The sequence below is a fragment of the Sphaerodactylus townsendi genome, linkage group LG06 (genome assembly GCF_021028975.2).
Source record: "Sphaerodactylus townsendi isolate TG3544 linkage group LG06, MPM_Stown_v2.3, whole genome shotgun sequence".
NCBI classification, from domain to species: Eukaryota; Metazoa; Chordata; class Lepidosauria; order Squamata; family Sphaerodactylidae; genus Sphaerodactylus; species Sphaerodactylus townsendi.
Window position 1 is genome coordinate 85,476,020 of NC_059430.1, and position 20,538 is coordinate 85,496,557.

The 20,538-nt window shown below is 41.0% G+C and overlaps 1 protein-coding gene across 2 annotated transcripts in view; it reads left to right on the forward strand.

Moving 5' to 3' along the window:
- The window catches only part of SLC26A4 (solute carrier family 26 member 4), a 35,960-nt gene extending 15,687 nt beyond the window's left edge, over positions 1-20,273 (forward strand). Inside the window, exons 12-20 of one of the 2 annotated variants that reach the window (XM_048502223.1) lie at positions 1,411-1,517; positions 3,593-3,662; positions 5,632-5,724; positions 5,889-5,984; positions 6,897-7,127; positions 12,308-12,362; positions 13,965-14,110; positions 17,471-17,551; positions 17,945-20,273. In XM_048502223.1, coding sequence (XP_048358180.1) covers positions 1,411-1,517; positions 3,593-3,662; positions 5,632-5,724; positions 5,889-5,984; positions 6,897-7,127; positions 12,308-12,362; positions 13,965-14,110; positions 17,471-17,551; positions 17,945-17,968 — 903 coding nt within the window. In that variant the 3' untranslated portion in view covers positions 17,969-20,273. Of the gene's footprint in view, positions 1-1,410; positions 1,518-3,592; positions 3,663-5,631; positions 5,725-5,888; positions 5,985-6,896; positions 7,128-12,307; positions 12,363-13,964; positions 14,111-17,470; positions 17,668-17,944 lie in introns of those variants that run through there. The other variant, XM_048502222.1, reaches the window with a different exon arrangement.
- The last annotated feature ends 265 nt before the right edge of the window (positions 20,274-20,538 follow it).

Consider the following 20,538-nt stretch of genomic DNA (forward strand, 5'->3'; position numbering starts at 1 on the left):
TTATTTTCTCTCGCCCTGCTTTCACTTTACACTTTGTCTGCAGCAAGCAAATCCACTTATAGCACGATTTTAATTTGCTTCACTGCCAGAGCAGGTCAGATTTGCCAATGGGCACAGCTTTGTACTGGACCTCTTCCCTTCACCTGCAGCCAGGCCACCTAGTTTTACCTTCCATTCCCTCGTGCTGCTTTGCATGTTTCCCCCTTGCTCTCCTCCCTGTTGCTGACTACTTCCCGCTTCTTGTCTTGCAGTATCATTTCTATTGCCTTTGGCCTCCCTTTATGGCATCATTTCTATTGCCCATGGCCTGCATATCTTTGGATCTTTAGATTTTGGGGGAAAAAACCAATAACCATATCAATAGATCGATAAATTTATAAATTGAGGCCAACGCTAAAAATGTGTAAAAATAATAAGACCAATCAATCAGTCCAAACACCTAATTTGCCCCTGCATTTGATAAACTAACTGGGATGTCTCCAGCCTTGTAGTTTTATACACAAGCTATCAGTGATTCCAGACCACACTGGGAAAAGCCCGTCGGTTTTGACACTTGAGTTTACAGCCCATTGGGAGACAGATGATTGTGAACCTAGGGAGCTTAGCAAACAATAGTTCATGTTGTGCTTTTGCGGTTTTGCAGTTTGCATGCCACCATTACTCCCTTGTGACTTCCCACCATAAAAGACCATCAGTGTTCAGGCAAATATGCTGTATTGAAGACTTTTATTTAATAGTTTGCCTTTTTATGTCGATGTGTTGATAGATTGATCTATTGATCTATTGATAAGAGTAAAGATAAAAATTAAAGATTATATTAAAAATTAAAGCACACATTCACAATAAAGAACTTGCGAAACATCCCTCCTTCCCAGATGCAAGCAAAAAGGCAGCTAGGTAATACCTGCTCTGCTGCAAACAGGATGGTGACTCATAATGTCAATTATGCCCCGAAACAAAGACTCCTCGGCCAATTCTCTTTGAAGTTGCAGGAACCTCGCTTTGTGTAATTGGCCACTGTAACTGTCCCTTACCACTTTGACGTGCAGGTGGGGGTTCATGACGAAATATTCCCTTGGCATGGAAAAGTACCCTATATGTACAAAACTAACTTGTCAGGGAAGGTGGGTTTCAATTGTAAAGAGGACTCTTTTCCCTTGACATGCTAACTTTCCACATGAAAGATTTCCCACATGAAATCTTTCCATATGAAAGATTTTTTTTCTTCGAGTATGGAAGAGGTTTCTGTCATGTGTAGGTCTCCAATGTGAAGATTTGCTATGGTACAACCCGCACATATATTTATTATGGTACAATCTAGTTATAAATGTACTATGTCCATGAAAATTATGTCTTACACTGTAATGTTTATGAGGGGGATATACTCTTTTGTCACTATTTCTTTTCCAGTTGATCTGGGTCTTCACCTGCATAGCATCTATCATTCTGGGACTTGATTTGGGTCTACTTGCTGGTCTGGTGTTTGCACTGCTGACGGTTGTACTGAGAGTTCAATTGTAAGTACCTTTAAAATATTACAATCTTGGTATTTCCAAGCATAAAATTCCAAAGCTATTGGGCCAACATTTTCATAGGCTTTCATAGGAGGATGTGAAAAATTCTCACCTTCCTTTTTGGGGGGTATACTGAGCTCATTAGGCAAATATGTGGGTTTTTCACACTTTTTGTTTCAATACATTCATGAAGCCATATTTTCTCACACATCTGAGAAATATCTTCAGTGTGAAGAAATCCACCTTGTCTGTAGATTTTGCTCCTTTCATTGTCTCAGGGGGGACTGCCTTCTTTACTGTTAGATCCCGAAAAAGGGTGATTACCCATAAGGTATCATGGTGTGGAGTGTAAACAATTTGGAAATCCCACCCACCCCCCTCTCAAAATCCTACCTTCCAATATCCCATGTCTACGAGAGATAAAGTTAATAACCTCAAAGTATGGCCTTGAGGTTTCCTAAAATGACTGATGATCTCAGAACACAAAGAAGAGTTCCCCTAGCAGAAATGTTCCTCTAGCTTCAGATGGGAATTATATGGCAGAGGTTCCTACTACGGTGGCCTCCATGTCCACTTTAACTTAGTATGGTGACCCACTTAAAAAACAAAAAGCAACAGGACCTGCACAAACCAATAAAGGTATGGAAGCCTGGGATTTACTTTCACAGGCTTTGTGACCCACTTTGGCTTGAGAACCCCAGGTTCTGAAACATATGCTATGCTATCACATCCTGGCTGAGCTCCCTCTCTTCCCAAAACTCTGTCCTCTTCAGGCACTGCCCTCAAATCTCTAGGAGTTCTTCAACCCAAAGCACAGAATATGCCTCCTTTCGTATTTACAAGGGTAATTGATAAAGGGCTGCCAAGAATACTTCATTATTTACATTGATTCAGATTCTTTCTAGTCTTCATCTTTTTCTTGAGCCTAATATGGTTTGTTGTTTATTGTGGCAATTGGCTTCATGTTGCCTGCATATTTCCTGCTTTTCTATTTAAAGCATTCTGGGAAGTGCATGGTTGGATCCTCCCAAAAATATCACCTCTGAAAAAATCTCCTGTTCTTCAGTGTCAAGGGAGTGTTTTTATGGGACAATATTCAAACATGAAAATCCTTACCTCAGTCGGTACCATGCAGGCATCTGGTACATGTATAAACTGTTCTAAGAATGTTCAAGGCACCCCAAAATTTGAACTTACTTATATGGACCTATGCCTAGAAAAGCAGATGCTACCTCTGAGTTTTAATTCTTAAACCTGTTGGGTGTCCTTATATATGACTGGTCTAAGAAAAGAAGGTAAAAATTGTAAGAAAGTTAATGTAAGGTAAGAAAATGTTGTGGTGGGCAAAAAAAAAGGAAGCTGGAAGAGTGGTGTTCCACATCACAATGTTGAAAGGAAATTGTACATATGTATGTGCCATCAAGTCACAATTGACTTACAGCAACCCCAGCAAGGGGCTTTAAAGGCAAGTGAGAAGCTGAGGTTGTTTCCCATTGTTCTCCTCTCCAAAGTCTTCTTTGATGGTCTTTCATCCAAGCACCAACCCTGCTTAGCTTCTAAGATCTGATAAGATCAAGCTATACCATGCCACCTTCCCTCCTCAAATGATGTTGTGCTAAAAATTAATGTATCGTCATTTTGCACAAAATTAGATCCTATTATTAGGAGATTAACAACCCCATCGGGGGGACGGGGGGCAAAAGAGCTTGGGGGAGCAGTGTGGCCTTGCACCAGTGTGTTTGCCCCCTCTGCCGAGTAAGAGGCAGCCCTGCTAACTCAAGGAGCAAACATGCTGGCATCTGGCTGCCTTTCTGCTCTGCAGTGGTGTCACCCAGAAGTTGGGACTGCTGCAGAGCAATGCTGGTGTCCAGTTGGATGCCAGCACAGGCAAAGGGCCAGCTGGGGTATTTCTGGGGTTGGAGGTGGCGGGGCAGCATGGCAGTAATCCCCTCCCCAGTCGCCTTGATCTTTGGATGAGGCTGTAGGAAAAATTTCACTAACATTTATTTGCTGTTATTAACTGTTATTTATTCTGCATTTATTTAACATTTGGGCATGTACTTTTGTTTTTTCCCTAGTCCCTCCTGGGGTAAACTTGGCAGTGTTCCTGGCACAGATATATATAAAAAGGTTACCAGATACAAAAATGTAAGACTTTCTAATAAGTTATGATGTCACAAATGATTTTGTAGTGTTGCTATTAAAGGTTGGTGGAAATTGACAAGATAGAACAGAGGTGGCACTCAGAGCCCTCCCTGTGGGCACGTGCAAACAGAGTCACCCCAACCCACCCGACACATCTAGGCTGGCCTGGGCCACTGGGCTTGATTATTAGCATTAAACCTAAGACCTAGTTTTGGGGAAGCAGTGTAGGTAACCCTGTTAAGCGCTATTAAATCCCACTGATTTTCATGCGAAGAACTAAAGCGTGATCCTTTACCTGGGAGCAAGTTCGGTTGCTGGCAATGGAGCTTGCTTCTGAGTAAACCCTCCTAGGGTTGTGATTCACCCGTTGGAAGAGTTGTATGGAAGAGTTCAAAGCAGAGCCACCGACTACCACCAAGCTTACACCCGAGTAACACATGCCTCAGAGCCAACCGGTTTTTCCTAAACTAAAACCTCAGTATTCAAGTTAAATTGCCTTATTGGCACTTTGCAATAAACAAGTGGGGTTTGGGTTGCAATTTGGGCACTCCGTCTCGAAAAGGTTCGCCATCACTGAGATAGAATGATCCTCAATTTCTCACAAAAATAAGGATGGGAAAAATCACAAACACTGGCCAGGGGTTTATTGCAGGATGAAGCATGTCAGGCCACACAGTTAATGCTGTGATTGATGACAGCAGAAATTATATGGTTAGCTACCATTAATTTCTGTACATGTTTTACTATATCAATAAAGAAATGCTGGTAGAGTTGGGAAATTCCTGGAGATCTGGAGGTGAAGCCTGTGGAATGTGGAGAATGGAGTGAAAAGGGAGGTCAGAACGGGTTTGATGCCATAGAGTCCAGTCTGAGAACTTTCCATTTTCTCCAAGGGAACTGATCTCTGTAGTCTGGAGTTCAGCTGTAATTCTGGGAAATCTCTAGTACTCACCAAGAGGTTGGCAACCATACACTGAACAAATTGCCAGTTTGGGTCCAGTTAGATGAACCTTGTTGGTTTCTGACTACAGCTTTTAAGAGAGATAGGTGCAACTTCCATCTTAGTACTCCCATTATAAAGACTTTCATGCTGAAGTAACGATTGCAAAGTATTCAAATATAAGAGTGGGGTAAGAAGTCTTTCTACAGATGGGACCTTTTTTCCACTTTAAGCCAACATAAAATCTCCAGATAATACATGGGATATATATGCTTTATTGCTGGAGGACAGGTGCTAACATGGTATAGTGGTTAGAGGGGGGAGGGGGAATCCAAATTCAAGTCTCAGCTCTGCCATGGAAATTTCCTGGGTGACTTGGACCTAGCTACACTCTCTCAACCTAACCTACCTCACAGAATCAGCGTGAGGATAAAATGTAGGGGAGCATTCTGTTGTAAGTTACTTTGGGCTCCCATTAGAAAGAAAAGTGGGGTACTATTATCTAAACAAACAAATAAATAAAAAGTATAAAAATGGGTAGTGCTGTGAATATTTTTTACATCATTTTGTAATTTGGGTATCCTAAAAAGAAGGCATAACCAGGAAGTAAAAAGTTTGTGTCCCCTTCAATCACAGAATTACAGTTTCCTTAATTTAAAAAAAAATACACCCCCTACTTCAGTAACGCAGTACACTTTTTATGTTTGCATTTTTAATAGAAAGCTTACTTATACCCCTGAATTTATTATTACCTCCCCTACTAATCCAGATTAGCCATTGAAAAGTGGTTGACATGGTGCTCTAAAACAGACAGACAGATAGGATATGTGATGTTACAGAGGCCCATAGGGACATAGAAGAAGGGCTGGCTGTTGGTTGAGCAAGAAGGATTTGTAAATCAACCAAAGTGGTCAAAACACTAAAAATGGGAAGGATCTGTATTTTGTAATCCAGCACAGACAGAATGGCAGGTATAGAGCTAATATTCAAATACGGCATGCTTATTTCAACATAAAATGATTTTTACAACAGGTGATTGAACCAGAAGGCGTGAAGATTGTCAGATTTTCAAGTCCTATTTTTTATGCTAACATTGATGGCTTGAGAAGCAGTGTCCAATCTTCTGTGAGTAGTCTGTAATAATTCTAAACATATTCTATTTTCCATGGCCACAGTCCAATACATAGTTGAGTGCATTTAAGCCCACTGATATCACTGGATTGAAGCTGCTGTATTTATCCCTTGGAAAACAATTTGAGTATACCATAATTCAATTGTGCATTCTCCAGGTGGGATTTGATGCAGTTCGAGTATATAACAAGAGACTTAAAGCATTGAGAAAAATACAGAAGCTAATCAAGAAAGGGCAATTAAAAGCAACAAAGGTACAGTATCAATCTTCCTTCTCAATTTAGTAATTAAGGGTTTATCATGACCTGAAATATAGGTGAGGGTTCTGTTTCAGTGCATTTGTGGAATCTGCATTTCTATTTTAATTTAAAATGAAGAATACAATAATTGGTGGGGTGGATCCTATCCTTATTCTACCACTCCATTGAACAAGGTCAATGACTAAATAAAGGAATTAATAAATGAATTTTAAAAAAATTATACCCCACTATTACTTTTGGCTCAAGTTTGAAGCCTTTCTCTAATTTGGCTTTCTCCAAATTGTGGCTCTTTCACTTGACTGGAGAAAGCACCTCTTAAGCTGGAGAAAGGCTACATGGAAGATGGATGGATCCCTCTCCCCACTATGATCAGTAGTATACAGGATGGGGTTGCATATAAATAACAAAAGTAGAATTACAGGTCCTTCCCGGATATTCATGCAAACTGTGCCTTTGTAAATTGGGGGTGGGGGTGTAACATTGCATATAACTTGATCAGACCTGAAAATGCTCCAAAAAAGGATGGAAAACTGAGAGCAGGGGCAAGACAGTTAAAGAGTAAAAAAAAGGAGAAATTGGCTGGCTGAAGCATAGAGAATACTGGGTGAAGGAGAATTTGGAGGATGGGGTTGGATTTCTGAGTCAACACCCCACCCACCATTCGTCATAACTCCCCAGCCTGTAAATTACTAATATCCACAGGCTACGTGAGGAAATTAAGTACATAAATGGGAAGTGAAAGTTCAGACTGTGGGAGACTCATGCTGTTAAAAAAAATTCTGAAGAACTATGCCTATCATGTGTACCTTTGTGTATGCTGCTTTTTGTCTTGGAAAGAAAAGCAGGGAGTTGTTCGTTTCTTGTTTAATAAATATGGAGCTAAATATATAAATGTGTCCTCATTAGAATGGTATAATCAGTGATTCTGGCACTACTAATGAAGCTTTTGAACCTGATGAGGACCCAGAAGATCCTTCAGAGCTTGACATTCCAACTAAAGAAGTAGAAATTCAAGTGGACTGGAATTCAGACCTCCCTGTCAAAGTTAATGTACCCAAAGTGCCTCTGCACAGTCTCATTTTTGACTTTGGAGCAGTATCCTTCATGGATGTAGTAGCTGTGAGAGCCATGAAAACGGTAAGAATAATGTATCATGTTGCTGACAAAAGAACATTCTTGCTAATGGTATTTATGAAATTACTAGGTTATTTTTATACATGTAAGAATAAGGCAGATTTCGGCTGGAATCAAAGCTAAATGTATGTGAAATATATTTCCACACACACTCTGGGTTGGATTATTTGCAAGAATTGCATATTTCTCCTGCTTTCCATGCCCAGTGGTATCAGTTTTGAACCCTGGGAAAGCTGATTCCCAGAGTCACAAGGCACATATGGATAATAACCATGGAGGCTGCTGACCTGCAATGAGAGGTGAAAGGGAACAAAACTGCTTCTTTCTTCCTCTACTGTCAATGGAATTCTGTGGATGAAAAAGTCTGGAGGAGTGATCAGTGGCGTATTTACCTGGGGATGAGGGGTACCCTTTGCCCCCGGGCGCCACTAACCTGGTCACGTGGGGGGGCACATCGGTCCCCCACATGACCAGGAGGAAGACGGCAAGGAAGGACTTCCTGCTGCCTCATTGTCTTCCGGAGCCCTCGACCCTGCCCATGTCATTATTGACATGGGTGGAGTTGAGGGCGCCCCCCTGCTGCCCCCCCTGCTCTACCAGCATTTCTCTACCAGCATTTCTGCTCCAGGGAGGCAGAAAAGACTGCTGTCTATTGGCCTCTGGAACTTGCTTTTATAGCACTGAGGCCGGGGGCAGGGCTTAGGGGGGGCATGGGCATGTCCCCAGGGTGATGTGGGGCATGGCCACATCCTCCCCAAGCCCCCCTCAGTGCTATAAAAGCAAGTGCTGGAGGCTGATAGATGGCAGTCTTTTCTGCCTTCCCGAAGGGGAGGTCAGAAGGGACTGCTGGCTGCCGGCTCCTTGGGAGCCGGGAGCAAAGGGGCCCCCTGGAGTGGCTGGGGGTGGAGCATGGAGAGGCATGACCATGCCCCAGGGTGATGTGGGTCATGGCTATGCCCCCTAAGCCCCACCCCCATAGACGTCTGTCTCTTCTGCCTCCCCGGATGGGAGGGCAGAAGAGACTGCAGGCTCCCTGGGAGCAGGGAGCAAAGGGGGGTAGTGGCAGGGAGGCAGAGCGGGGGGTGGGGTGGGGGCAGAGACAATTTGTCTCCAGGCACCATTTCCCTTCGGTATGCCTCTGGGTGATGATATCATCCCATTCCTCCTTCCCACTGCAGCCTCCTGACCTGCAGGTCTGTACAACCTATAGCTACAGGTATAAACTTTCCCAGATTAGAAAGGACTACTGGAGTAAGGGGGTGAGGTGAGAAGGTTTTGTGTCTCCCATGGATGAGCTGTTGAATTCAATACTCTGCCTATCACACATTCTGCTGTGCAGAAAGACAGCACTATTTACATTATGGGCAAAGATGTCTGTTTATGTATATTATTTATAGTATATCTTTCTCACAGGGATTCAAGGCAATCAGTAAAATCAACAAAATGGGAACAATCTGTAACCAATGTATTAGGATTTGAATAGTCTGGAACCACCAGAAAGAACTGAAGCATAGAATAAATATTCACATGACACATTAAGCAGTACAGAAATTACATAATTAGGATCCTACTTGCAATGAGCAATACATAGCAATGTAGACCACAGTCCCTAATTATTTATCCAAGTAAGTTTGTAAAACCATTTTGTAGAGTCAGCATGGTGTGGTGGTTAAGAGCGGTGGTCTCTCAGGTTTGATTCCCCACTCTTTCATATGAAGGCAGCTGGGTCACCTTGACCCAGTCACAGTTCTCTTGGAACTCGCTTGGCCCATGCAAAGGCAGGCAATGGCAAACTGCCTCTGAATGTCTCTTGCCTTCAAAATCCTACTGCAGTGGTGGCGAACCTATGGCACTCCAGATGTTCATGGACTACAATTCCCATCAGCCCTTACCAGCATGGACAATTGGCCATGCTGGCAGGGGCTGATGGGAATTGTAGTCCATGAACATCTGGAGTGCCATAGGTTCGCCACCATAGCCCTACTGGGTCACCATAAGTCACCTGTGACTTGATGGCACTTTGTACAAACACATACACACACATACAACTCTATTAGTTGTGCAAGTCCTCTTGTATAGTTCAATTTTGCACAGGTTTTGGAAAGCCAGAGAATGGAAGCTTTCCTGACCATCTTGAGCAGGCCATTCCACAAGGCAGGAGTAACAATGAAGAAAGCACATGTGCTGGCAGTTGCTGGTTTTGCCCATTTGCAGGACGGCACCTGTAGAAGCCCCTGCTGACTTGAAAAATGTTGTTGTAGCAGAGCATAGCGAGTGAAGGGGACCTGCAAATAAAACAAGCCAAGGCCATGAAGTGTTTTCTGTGTGATAGCCAATACTTTTAACTTAGCGCAATAGCAGATGAGCTGTAGTGAGAGCATCTGCAGAATGGCAGCAATATAAAGAAAATGTAATATTTTTTTATGGTTAGTTGGCTAGTATGTGCTTTTTGACTTCGTTAGTGTGTATTGATGAGCTAACTGCCAACTTGTAAAAATTTAACTGAAATGGATAAAATCCTCCTGTCACAATCACTAGTGGGGCTAATCCTTGCAAAAAGTGAAATCATACATTTATTGTCTTAATTTCTATTCCCTTAAATTATATTCTTAAATCTGTTTTACAACCTCTGTTTTACAACCTCAAATCTGTTTACAACCTCAAAACCCTAACATGTAACAAAAGGAAACTGGTAATTTGAACAATCAAAACAAATCAAACAGGGTACCTTTTAAAACTTTAGTTTAGAATGTATTTTAGGTGAGGCCTAATTTTTCCTTCCACATTTATTTAATACATTTTTGAAATGTTTACAATACTGAACAAAAATATAAATTTTTGATTAATATTCTTCATGACAAGAAAGCAGAGGAAAGAGGTCCTCTAAATGGGAAAATAGAAACAAGTAAGAATCTCTGATTCGTTTAACCTTGACTGAGAGTTTGGAAGAAATTTTTCTTAAAGTGGTTGGTACAGCAGAGGAGTCACTATCACTATTCCATTGAATCTGCTGTAATTAAATATCTTATTAAATAATCTCTTTTCTTCTCGTATTTTGGAGTCACGAAGTCTTTTTGTTATACATACTGCATTCAGTATCAAATGAACCATAGCTCATAGCCATCATTCATATTCATGTTCCTTTTGTTATTGTTAGTTTCTATGTACTATTGCTGATATTTATAATTTTTCCCATTCATTGTTTGCAAAGTGTTTATTCTAGTGTTTATTTTGTTATTACACTGGATGGCTTTGTTATGCACACTTCCATTACTGTGATACTTATGTAGTTACACAATTTTAAGACTCTTATTTTGTTTCCTTTATAATGTTCTCCATATACAAATTAGAAAAATTACACTTTGGGTTGGACTGAGCACTCCACTGGTACAAAAAAGAATAAAGGATTGCTGCCCAAGAATCATGGATAGTCTAACCTTTTCCTTCCCTCAGAAGCCATTTCCAACCCTTCCCTTAAATACCCTTTCCAAGTTGATTCCGAGGATGCAGTAGGTGGTTGTCCTGCTGTGAGATGGAAGGGGGGAAGAAATCCCTGATTTCTCTCTGTTTTGTCTGCAGAGTTCCACTTACAGAAAAGCCAGCTCCTTTCCTCCTCCTTATTGGAGCCCACTGAGCTACATGGTTGTTACACCATGCAGGTTCCATGGTCCCTGGGGCTAAAAGGTACTGGTGCTGGAGGAGAAAAGTGGGGAGGACCTGCTGATGAACTGTTGGATCCAACCCACAATGATACAACCAACAATCCAACTCACAATAATAGAACCCATATCTTAAAAATAAAACAATTGTGGAAAGCTAAATTCTAATGATCCTCAAAGTACCAATTGCACAAAAAACTTGGATTAGAATATTGATTCTAATCTTATAAAAATTGAATCCAATTTTCATAAAATACCCTAGTTCTATTTATCTTTTTCTTACTTTCCCTACAGTAAATGAATCTGACCTTGTACAATATATTCCAAAGTTATTTTCCCTAATTCCATAAACAAGGGCCATTGTCCTTTTGTTTGTCGGTTCTACTCGAAGAAGAGTTTGGATTTATACCCTTCCCCATTTCTCTCCTGTAAGAAGAATCAAAGGGGCTTACAAACTCCTTTCCCTTCCTCTCCTCACAACAGACACCTTGTGAGGTAGGTGAGGCTGAGAGAGTTCTGAGAGAACTGTGACTAGCCCAAGGTCACCCAGCAGGAATGTAAGAGTTCAGAAACAAATCTGATTCACCAGATAAGACTCTGCTGCTTATGTGGAGGAGTGGGAAATCAAACCTGGTTTTCTAGTTCACCTGCTCTTAAGCACTACACCCTGCTAGTCCTGCTCAATCTATAGTAATCAAACTATGGTAATCAAACTATAGTTATTAACTTTATTAACTCTATTTAGAGTTATAGCTATTGACATTATTAGGATTAGGATTCTTAATTTCTTGATCCTTGTAGTGGTTACATATTTTACATAATTTAATACAAACTGAAGTGGAGACATAAGTATTGTATATGAAACTGAAGATCTAACAGTAGAAGCTTGTCCTTATTGGTCTAGTTCAGGCTCCTTGAGACACTTGATCTTAGACTAGGGTTACCTGTGCAAAAGATAGCACCATGTCTTTGCCTGCTCTCCCTAATAAGGCTGGATTCAGCTTCATCAGGCTACTTATATCATTTGTGAGGTCCTCAGTCTTCAAAGAATTGACTCATATTCTTGATACTGGCCTATACTGGCATCAGTATCCATTATTGCAGCTCATTTCTCAATTGAGTTGCCAGCCTCCAAATGGGGGCTGGCAATCTCCCAAAATCACAGTTGATCTCCAATTACATAAATTGCCTATTTATTCATTCGTTCGTTTATTTAGAGTATTCATTCCATTACCCCTGGAGGAAATTCCTTTATTCCTGGAGGGTAATGCTATGCAGTCCACCTTGCTTTGGAAGGTGGACTACATAGCATTATATCCTACCAAGGTCTCTCCCTTCCCTAAACCCCATTTCCTCAGGCTGTACCCTCAAATCTGCAGATGTTTCCAAAAACCTCAAACTGGCAATCCTTTCTCTCAATTCAAGCTTGCTAACATAAGCTTTCAAAAAGAGCCAAGGGTGTAACTCCACTGCATGTTCATCTAGTTGCAAAAATTAATACCAGCCCAATCCTTTTCTTTTCAGATTGTCAAAGAATTTGAGAGGATTGATGTGCGAGTATATATTGCATCGCATTTAGGTAAATATGGAAACTTAGCTGTCATTGTTAATGGGTAGTATCTATTATGAAGTTTAAATAACAAGGGAAAAGCTATAGCTTAATAGCAGAGCAGTGGAGTACCGGGCCTAAATGGCGCCTGGGAGCATGACTGGCTGCCCGCGTGCCCCCCTGCCCAGCTCCCTGCGCCCCACTTATGAGAGGTCAGGGAAGGGCGGGGCCTCGGGATGGGGCGTAGATGGGCACTGCAGTGGCAGGCCAGTTCCTGGGCTCCTGGGCCGGCCTGCCACCGTGGCGCCTGCCACCGAGCCCCACTCACCCCCAGACCTCCCTACAGCCCGGCTCCTGACCTCCCCAGGCCCTGGAGAGGGCAGGAACTGACCTGCAGGGAGGCCAGGGGAGTCAGGGATCGCTGGTGCCTGCCAGGCTCCTGCCCTCCGGGGGGGTGTGCGCCTGTGGCGCGGCGCACAACTCAGTCAGCGACATTGCCCGGCATGAGGGGAGATGCCAGCAGGCACCAGCCAGATTGCTGCACCACGGGAGAGGCCAGGCACCCTCCACGTGACGAAACAGCTTGTATCCAGGGACATGCTCTGTGCTAGAGCAGGTTCAGAAGATTCCAGGTTGAATCACTGAACTCTCCAGATAAAATGAAACTTCAGTAGCAAGTCAAGAAAACCTCTTTCCCCAAGACCTTGGAAAGCTGTTACTGACTACAGTAAATACTGGGCTAGATTGGACAATTTTACACTTAGGGTTAGTATAATGCTCAGTGTGGTGCAGCTTATTATTTATTTATTTATTTATTTATTTAAATAATTAATTTTTGCATGTCCTGCCTTTCTCCACAATGGGGACCTAAAGTAGCACACATAATTCTCTTCTCCTCCATTTTATTCTCATATTAGTCCTGCAAGGTAGATCAGGCTGAGCGTGTATGACTGGCCCAAGGTCATCCAGCAAGCTTCCCTGGCAAGATCTCAGTCCAGCATATTGCCTCTCCTGTGTACTTCCACTAACTTCATAAGCATTCGCAGCAAACCCTGCATGGCTCTTTCAGCAACATCCCTATTGAAGAGATCTAAGTAGACCTGCTTAGAAGTGCATAGCCACTACTTTAATCTTCATAATTGTTTAGGCACAGTTGTCTGTAAACTCAAAATACGCATTTCTTGGCACTACGGTACTATGTATCTATACCTGAAGTTCAAGACAAGAAAGTGCCTGCTGACTTTCATGTTTTCTGTGACTCACATCAACTACCCATATTGTTGGACCAATGCAGACATACGCAACGTATATTTAATTATATAAATGACATCAGGAAGAAGTCTCATTCATAATAAGATGGGGGAAAGTGATGGATGGAAACACTTGTGTAGCATATTTAAGATGCATAAACACAAAATTCTCTGTGACAACTGTATGTTATTTTGACTGATCTTTGTCTTACTATTGTTACTTGATTTCTGATCATTTTTTCTGGCAAAATAAATATCTAAATTTTCTACGAATATAAAACACAAAAACAAGAAAAATAACTGGTTTTGAGTATTCTTCTGAATAGGTTGCTGTTTTAATAGACTTGAATATGTATATTTTCTCTCATATTTTTCTCTTCAGACCACATTATGAAAACGCTGGAACTCTGTGCCTTTTTTGATGATACCATCCAAAAAGATAAGTTTTTTTTGACTGTCCATGATGCTGTCCTCCACATACACAATCAGATCACACACAGAGACATCCAGGACCCTATATTTGAAAAGGTAGGCACCAAACATGGTTTTTACATGCACAGACTTTCCTTACATGCATATACACTTCTTTTCCATTGAAATGTACAAAACAATGTATGACCAAATATCTGTCATAACAACAGGTCATCTAACTTGTCTGTCTTCTTCAGTACATCAAAGTCACTCATGAGAATCATCATAAGCACCAAAATGTTATCTTTCCATTGACCTTTAAGAGCTACTCCAGTTACATTCAATTTTGTACATATGTGTAAAATTATGTATGAGTCTCTCCCCAGGGAGCCTTATCTGTCCCATTCTGTTGCCGTCTTCTGCCAATGGCAGACTCATTACTCATGGAATACTTACCTCAGGTCTTTTAGCTACTTGGTGGGGCTGAAGTGTCATCTTTTCATGTTTCTCTGTTTATACAAGAAGGGGCAGCCCTCCCCTGCAGCTAATCTCAACTGGCCTTTGTTTCCTGGTTCTCTTAACTCCGCCCCTCTTAAAAGTACAAATCTCATAACACTCAGTAGTCCCAATACTATAGAGATGATATTCCCTCCCTTCCCCTCTACTCTCTCTCTCTCTCTCTCTCTCTCTCTCTCATTCCCAGCCTCTCTCGTGCTGCTGTCACAGGAGAGAGGCTTGTTTTTAAAAAAGAAGCTTGTCTGAAAAAATGTTTTAAAAAGCCCTCCAAATCATCAAGGACAGCAGAAGCAGAGTAGGAAGGTGAGCTGGAGCCAGAAATGTTAGACAAATAATAAGGCTGTCCAAACAAACAGTTGGTCTCATGAAGTAGCTTTTATTGCAATGGATGCGGAGACACTTAAATAAGCATTTGTGTCTCGAAAAATACAGAACAATGACATTTCTTCTTATACATTTTTTCTACCACCTAGAAAGCCAAGGCTAATACTGATTGGGTGCTCCACATAAGGCAATATTTCTAACAAGACAGATAATTGGTCTAAATAGACAAAGAACACAGACCCCATTCACAGATAGAATTTATCTATTCCGGGTTGATAAACACCAGATGTTTGCTGCATGTACTTGCAATATCAGTATTTTTCAGCTACTAGCCCTGGCCTCTGACCCTGGCTTCTTCGCCTTACAATCTAAAGTAGATATTGCTATCTGTTTTGTCCCACAGAAACAGAGCTGCAAAAGGCAGCTCTGTTATATCAATGTATTCAAATGATTATTAGCGAAGCAGCATGGAATGAAGCAGGGGGGCAGGCATAGACAGCAGTGCAAGGAATGGGAAGGGAAGAACTAGGCAGGCTGGGTGTGGGTTGAGGAAAGAGGTCAGGGAAAAGCTGTGCTCATTGGAAAATCTCAATGCTTTGGCGGCGAAGCAAAATTACATTTATATTACAAGTGATCTCCCTTGCTGCAGGGAGATTAGAAAGTGAAAATAGAACTTAAAGAAATAGGTCCATACAAGAAATCGTGTTGCAACAGACATTTGCCCCTGTTGCACAGCAGACGACTTGTGCGTAATCAGCCGCAAAGACCTTTCTGTTTCATCTGGTGTTCCCTCAGTGAGCATTCCTTCCTGCCCTATGTTTTAATTGTGGCTTTTTATTTTTAATGTGTATTTTAGCTTTGGTTTTCATTGTTTTAATTATGTGTTTGTGTGCTGATTTTAATGGTTTTTAAGATATTTTATTATGTTTTTAATCTGTTAGCTGCCTGTGTGGCCCTGATAAATACATAAAGGCAGGGTATAAATTAAAGGCAGGGTATAAAATAAATTTTATACATACACGCAAGTCAGTCTAGCAATTTTTTGGCATTATTGATAGTATCTGCATTAACAGTTCCTGTCAAGATCCCTGGATTCAACTACAGTTTTCTTTTAATTAATCCTTCAGTCTTGAACCTTAATTCTGTGCAGTCCAAAGAGGGGGAGGGTGAAGCTGCATATTACTGTGCAGTCCAAAAGGGGGAGGGTGAAGCTGCATTTGAAGTGGTAGAAGGGTTGTGCCAGCACCTGTGCCAATAGCGCTGTGCAAAGTTGCATAGATGCTGGCTCCAAGAGACTTACTTTGGTGGCTGGTCACCGCAGCCCCCAAATTCGGAAGTTGGCCCCTGTGGTGGCAAGCTGCTACAAATGTCCACTCCAGCATGGAGGGGGGTGGTCCTGGAGGCAGTAACATTAGTCTGCTCCTAGTGCACTTTCAGGCCAGGCCCAGAAATGCAGACTTATGCGGCCATAAAGGGAGTAAAGGCTTTCCCTTTCTCCCTTGGCACCCATGCTGCTGATTGCCTCCTTGGATTGGGCTACACAAAAGGGAGGCACAAGGCACAATTTTATGTTACTGAATTTATACTAACTTTAAGGTGGTCATTTATATAGGCCTTTGGAAATAAATGATGTAATAATTTGATCATAAATCCTTGCCATCCATTCTGGGAACATGGTTCTGCCTAGAATATCAGTTGACTCAGATCTGATCAATTAATCCCATCACTAGAACCTTAATATATGTGCCAGCACTTGAATGTCATATCATCTAAAAGATAATTATCAGAGTAACTATGAGCTTGACCCAGCCAAAGTTAAATACTTCAAAGCTCCATTGATTTCAGTTGGCCAGTTAAACACATACATAAATCTCTTCTACTGAAATCAATGGGACACAATTAATTGGCCTAGTTATGCTCCATGCTTTTTGTAATAAGAAATTTGAAAGGGAACAAGGATGCACAGATTATTTCATCACAGTTCCATTTTAGCAGAACCTACATAGTACAGTAATTTGTCTAGCCTTGGCCTAAACTGGCAGCCTCTCTCTTCCTAGAAGATGTCTTCAGCCATGGTATCTCTCCTCTCTCCACTCAAAATAGTATTTAATATTTATAGATTATTTCTCTGTAAATCTGACAGTAACATCTGTCAGTATCCCTGCAGGGATAGGGTTGGATATAAATTTGATAAACAAAAATAAATATTGAAATATTGGGGTGGAACCAGTCAGCCTTTCTGCTCAGTCTTGTTCTTCCTTTTTACAGTCCTTGTTTCACGTGACTGTTGTCCATGCAGGTCCCATGATCCCCATCATAACCTTTCTGAGTGGTCAGAGGAGACCCTTTTCATTGCTGAGAACCTGGTTAGATCCATCCCAATATCAAATGATGGGAAATGGCACATTAACGCTTGTAACATCAGCTTTACTGGTGTTAGACTCTAATACATCTTAATATTAATCTAATATCTATGTTCAAAATGAAGATTACAAATTAATCTTGAGTCTACATTAGAAAATTGTAAGTGCTTGATAAGTCCCATGGTGTTTAGCTCTATCATCATAGCTCTATTGACTGTTTTATGATAAATTTCCTATGTACATCCTCATGACATCTATCACTTTTCTGGAACAGATTTCACTTATGCAAGAATTAAAGGAGCCAATTGAATTTACAGAAACAAATCAGAATGAAGAATTTGATGTTCAAGAAGAGGTCTGGTTTAATTTAGTATTATTCATCATTTTAAATGTATGGAGCTCATTTAGCAAACTAGATGGTGGTTAAATTCTCTTCCAGTAGAATTGGAAGTTGGGTGGAGTATTGGGAGTGTGGGGTTTGGAGGGGGTGGGACCTGAGTGCAGTATGATGCCATAAAGTCTACCTCCAAAGTTGCCAATTTCTCCAGGGAAACTGATCTTGATAGTTTGGAGTTCAATTGTAATTCCAGGAGAACTTGATATCTGATCAATACATATATTTGTGATATTGACACTCAGCATCTTATTCTCCATGAAGACATAACTTTGTTTTGAACAGATTATTATTTCAGAAATAGTTTATTTTTTCAGAAATAGTTGATTTCTTTAAAAAACCTTTTATTACTAGGCTATGCGCAGACTTGCTTTGTGATGGAAGATTACAGGATTCATCATATCAGTGGACTGTGGGACGGACCACACATGAAGTTTCATGCATCTTCATTGGGACCATTTACTCTGTAGTAGGAGAAAACATGTACTATGTCCTATGGATGCTGCAGGCTCACCTAATTTATCTCTTTGCATACTACCCTTGATTAAAAACTATTTGATAAAGTTGCTGAAAATCAATAACAGCAAAAATGGGTGGCATATCACCATAGCACAACTGGCTATTATTTTCTGAGTGCACACACATGCTTAACAGCATTTATGGCCCAGTGTTATTTCAGTGTGCCTAGGGAGTAATCCTAGACAGGACTATTGGAAATAAGTTCTATTTTATTCACTGAGGCTTATTCCCAGGAAAGTGTTGTTAGGATTGCAGCTCTAGCCAAAAAAACCCAACCCCAGAGCTATCTGTTTATATAAACTGGGAAGATGGTTAAGAATTTAATTGTACAATTTCAAGCAGAATATGTTATTCTGAGGGGCACCTTTCAGTGCTACAGCCACAAAAGCACTATTTTTGACAATAAATAATGCAGTAATTGATAGTAGGAGTCAGAGTCCTAGAGGAAAAACTGTCTCCTTGATTATTAAGCCTTCACAAAAGTCTTCCTAAAATCCATGGGACACAACATGACTTATTTCACAGATAATGAACACAATTTTTTAAAGGATTACTTCACAGCATAAGTACCCTGCTGGATCAGACCTGTCCAGCACCTTGTTTCACACAGTGACCTTCCTCTGGAGGTCCAACAACAGGGCATAGAGGCCAAGGCCTTTCCTTGATGTTGCCTCCTGGCAATGGGATTCAGAGGTTTACTGCATCTGAATATGGAAGTTCCCTTCCATGAACATGGCTAGCTGCCACTGATGGATCTATCCTCCATGAATCTAATTCCCTTTAACAGATGTCTATGCCTATGACCATCACTACATCACGTGGCAGTGAATTCCACATTTTAATCACACTGTGTAAAGAAGTATTTCCTTTTGCCCATCCTGGATCTACTGCTCATTAGCTTCATTGGATGTCCTCAAGTTCTAGTATTTTGGGAGAGGAAGGAAAAGTTCTCTTTGTCAATTCTCTCCACCCCATGCAGAATTTTATATACCTCTGTCCTGTTCCCCTTTTGGTCTTTTTCTAAACGGAGGGTCCCAGACTCGTCAGCCTTTCCTCATAAAGAAAGTGCTCCAAACCCTTCTTTATCTTGATTGCCATCTTCTGTAGTTCTTCCAATTCTACAGTGTCCTTTTTTGAGATACAGCGACCACAACTGCACGTAGTATTCCAAATGAGGCTACACCGTAGATCTATAAAGGGGCATTATAATAGTAACAATTTTATTGTCAGTTCTTTTCGTACCGAATAATTTTTTACACATAGTTTACCTTTTTCACCATTGCAGCACACTGGGTTGACACTTTCACTGGGCTATCTATTATGATCTCAAGATTTTTTTTGCCTCTCAGTCTAAGCAAATTCAGATTGTGCATTACTTTACATTTGTCAGCATTTACTCAGCCCTGGATCCAGCTAATTTATACACAAATTAAATAATACCAGCCCCAGGATTGTGAGACCCCACTGCTTACGTTCCTCCATTGTGTAACCTGTCCATTTATTACTACTCTTTGCTTTCTGTCATTTAACCAATTTTCAATCCATAAAAGAACCCATTATCTTATCCCATGAACCCTGAGATGCTGCTCTTGAAATGCTGAGTGTCAAGATATACATAATTAAACATTAATAAATGAGTTATTAGAAGTGCAACTAACTACCAAAGAGTCCTATAGGCATATACCATGTAAGTGAATGAGATTTGCCATCAGTATGGTGTAAGGAACAACGTCATGGACTTGCAGTGCAATCCTAAAAAGAGTTACACCCTTTTAAATCCATTGACTCCAATTGTGTGAGAAGGGTGTAACGTGACTTGAAATGGCATTGTCGAAAGGCCATCTGTCATTGGATAGCTGATTAACAGGACAATCCTATGCAGAGTGATTCCAGTGTAAGTGCATTGACATAGCTAGGGTAGTTTTTCATAGGACTGCACTGTAGTATTGGCAGTCTTACACCAACTAGTGCCTTATGGCATGAATAACCTCTTTGGAATTAATGGGTTTGCTGGTGAACCCATTAATGGGAATGAATTAACCCAAGAGTAATGAGTACAAAAGCTGTTTATACATTTCCCTCAAGAGTCAGGAATTGTTGTCATGAGTTCTGTACACTGCAAATCATTGAATTAAAAAATAAAATCTTGCAACATGCATTTTAACCTTCTCTTGTTTTTTCTTTAAAAAAGGAATATGAGACATTATTGAAATAAGGGGTTTTGTTCTACTGATACAATAGAACACTTTTGTTCACAGAAGTGAATCTGAAATTGACCTGGCTTGCATAACAGAAACATGACTGGAAGAAAATGGTATGGTGTGGCTGTCCCAACTAACACCTGTATTGGTCTTCCACCAATACTGCACAATTGGCTGGGGAGAAAGCATGGCTATTGTCCATGAGACCTTCAACTTCTGCAGACTTCC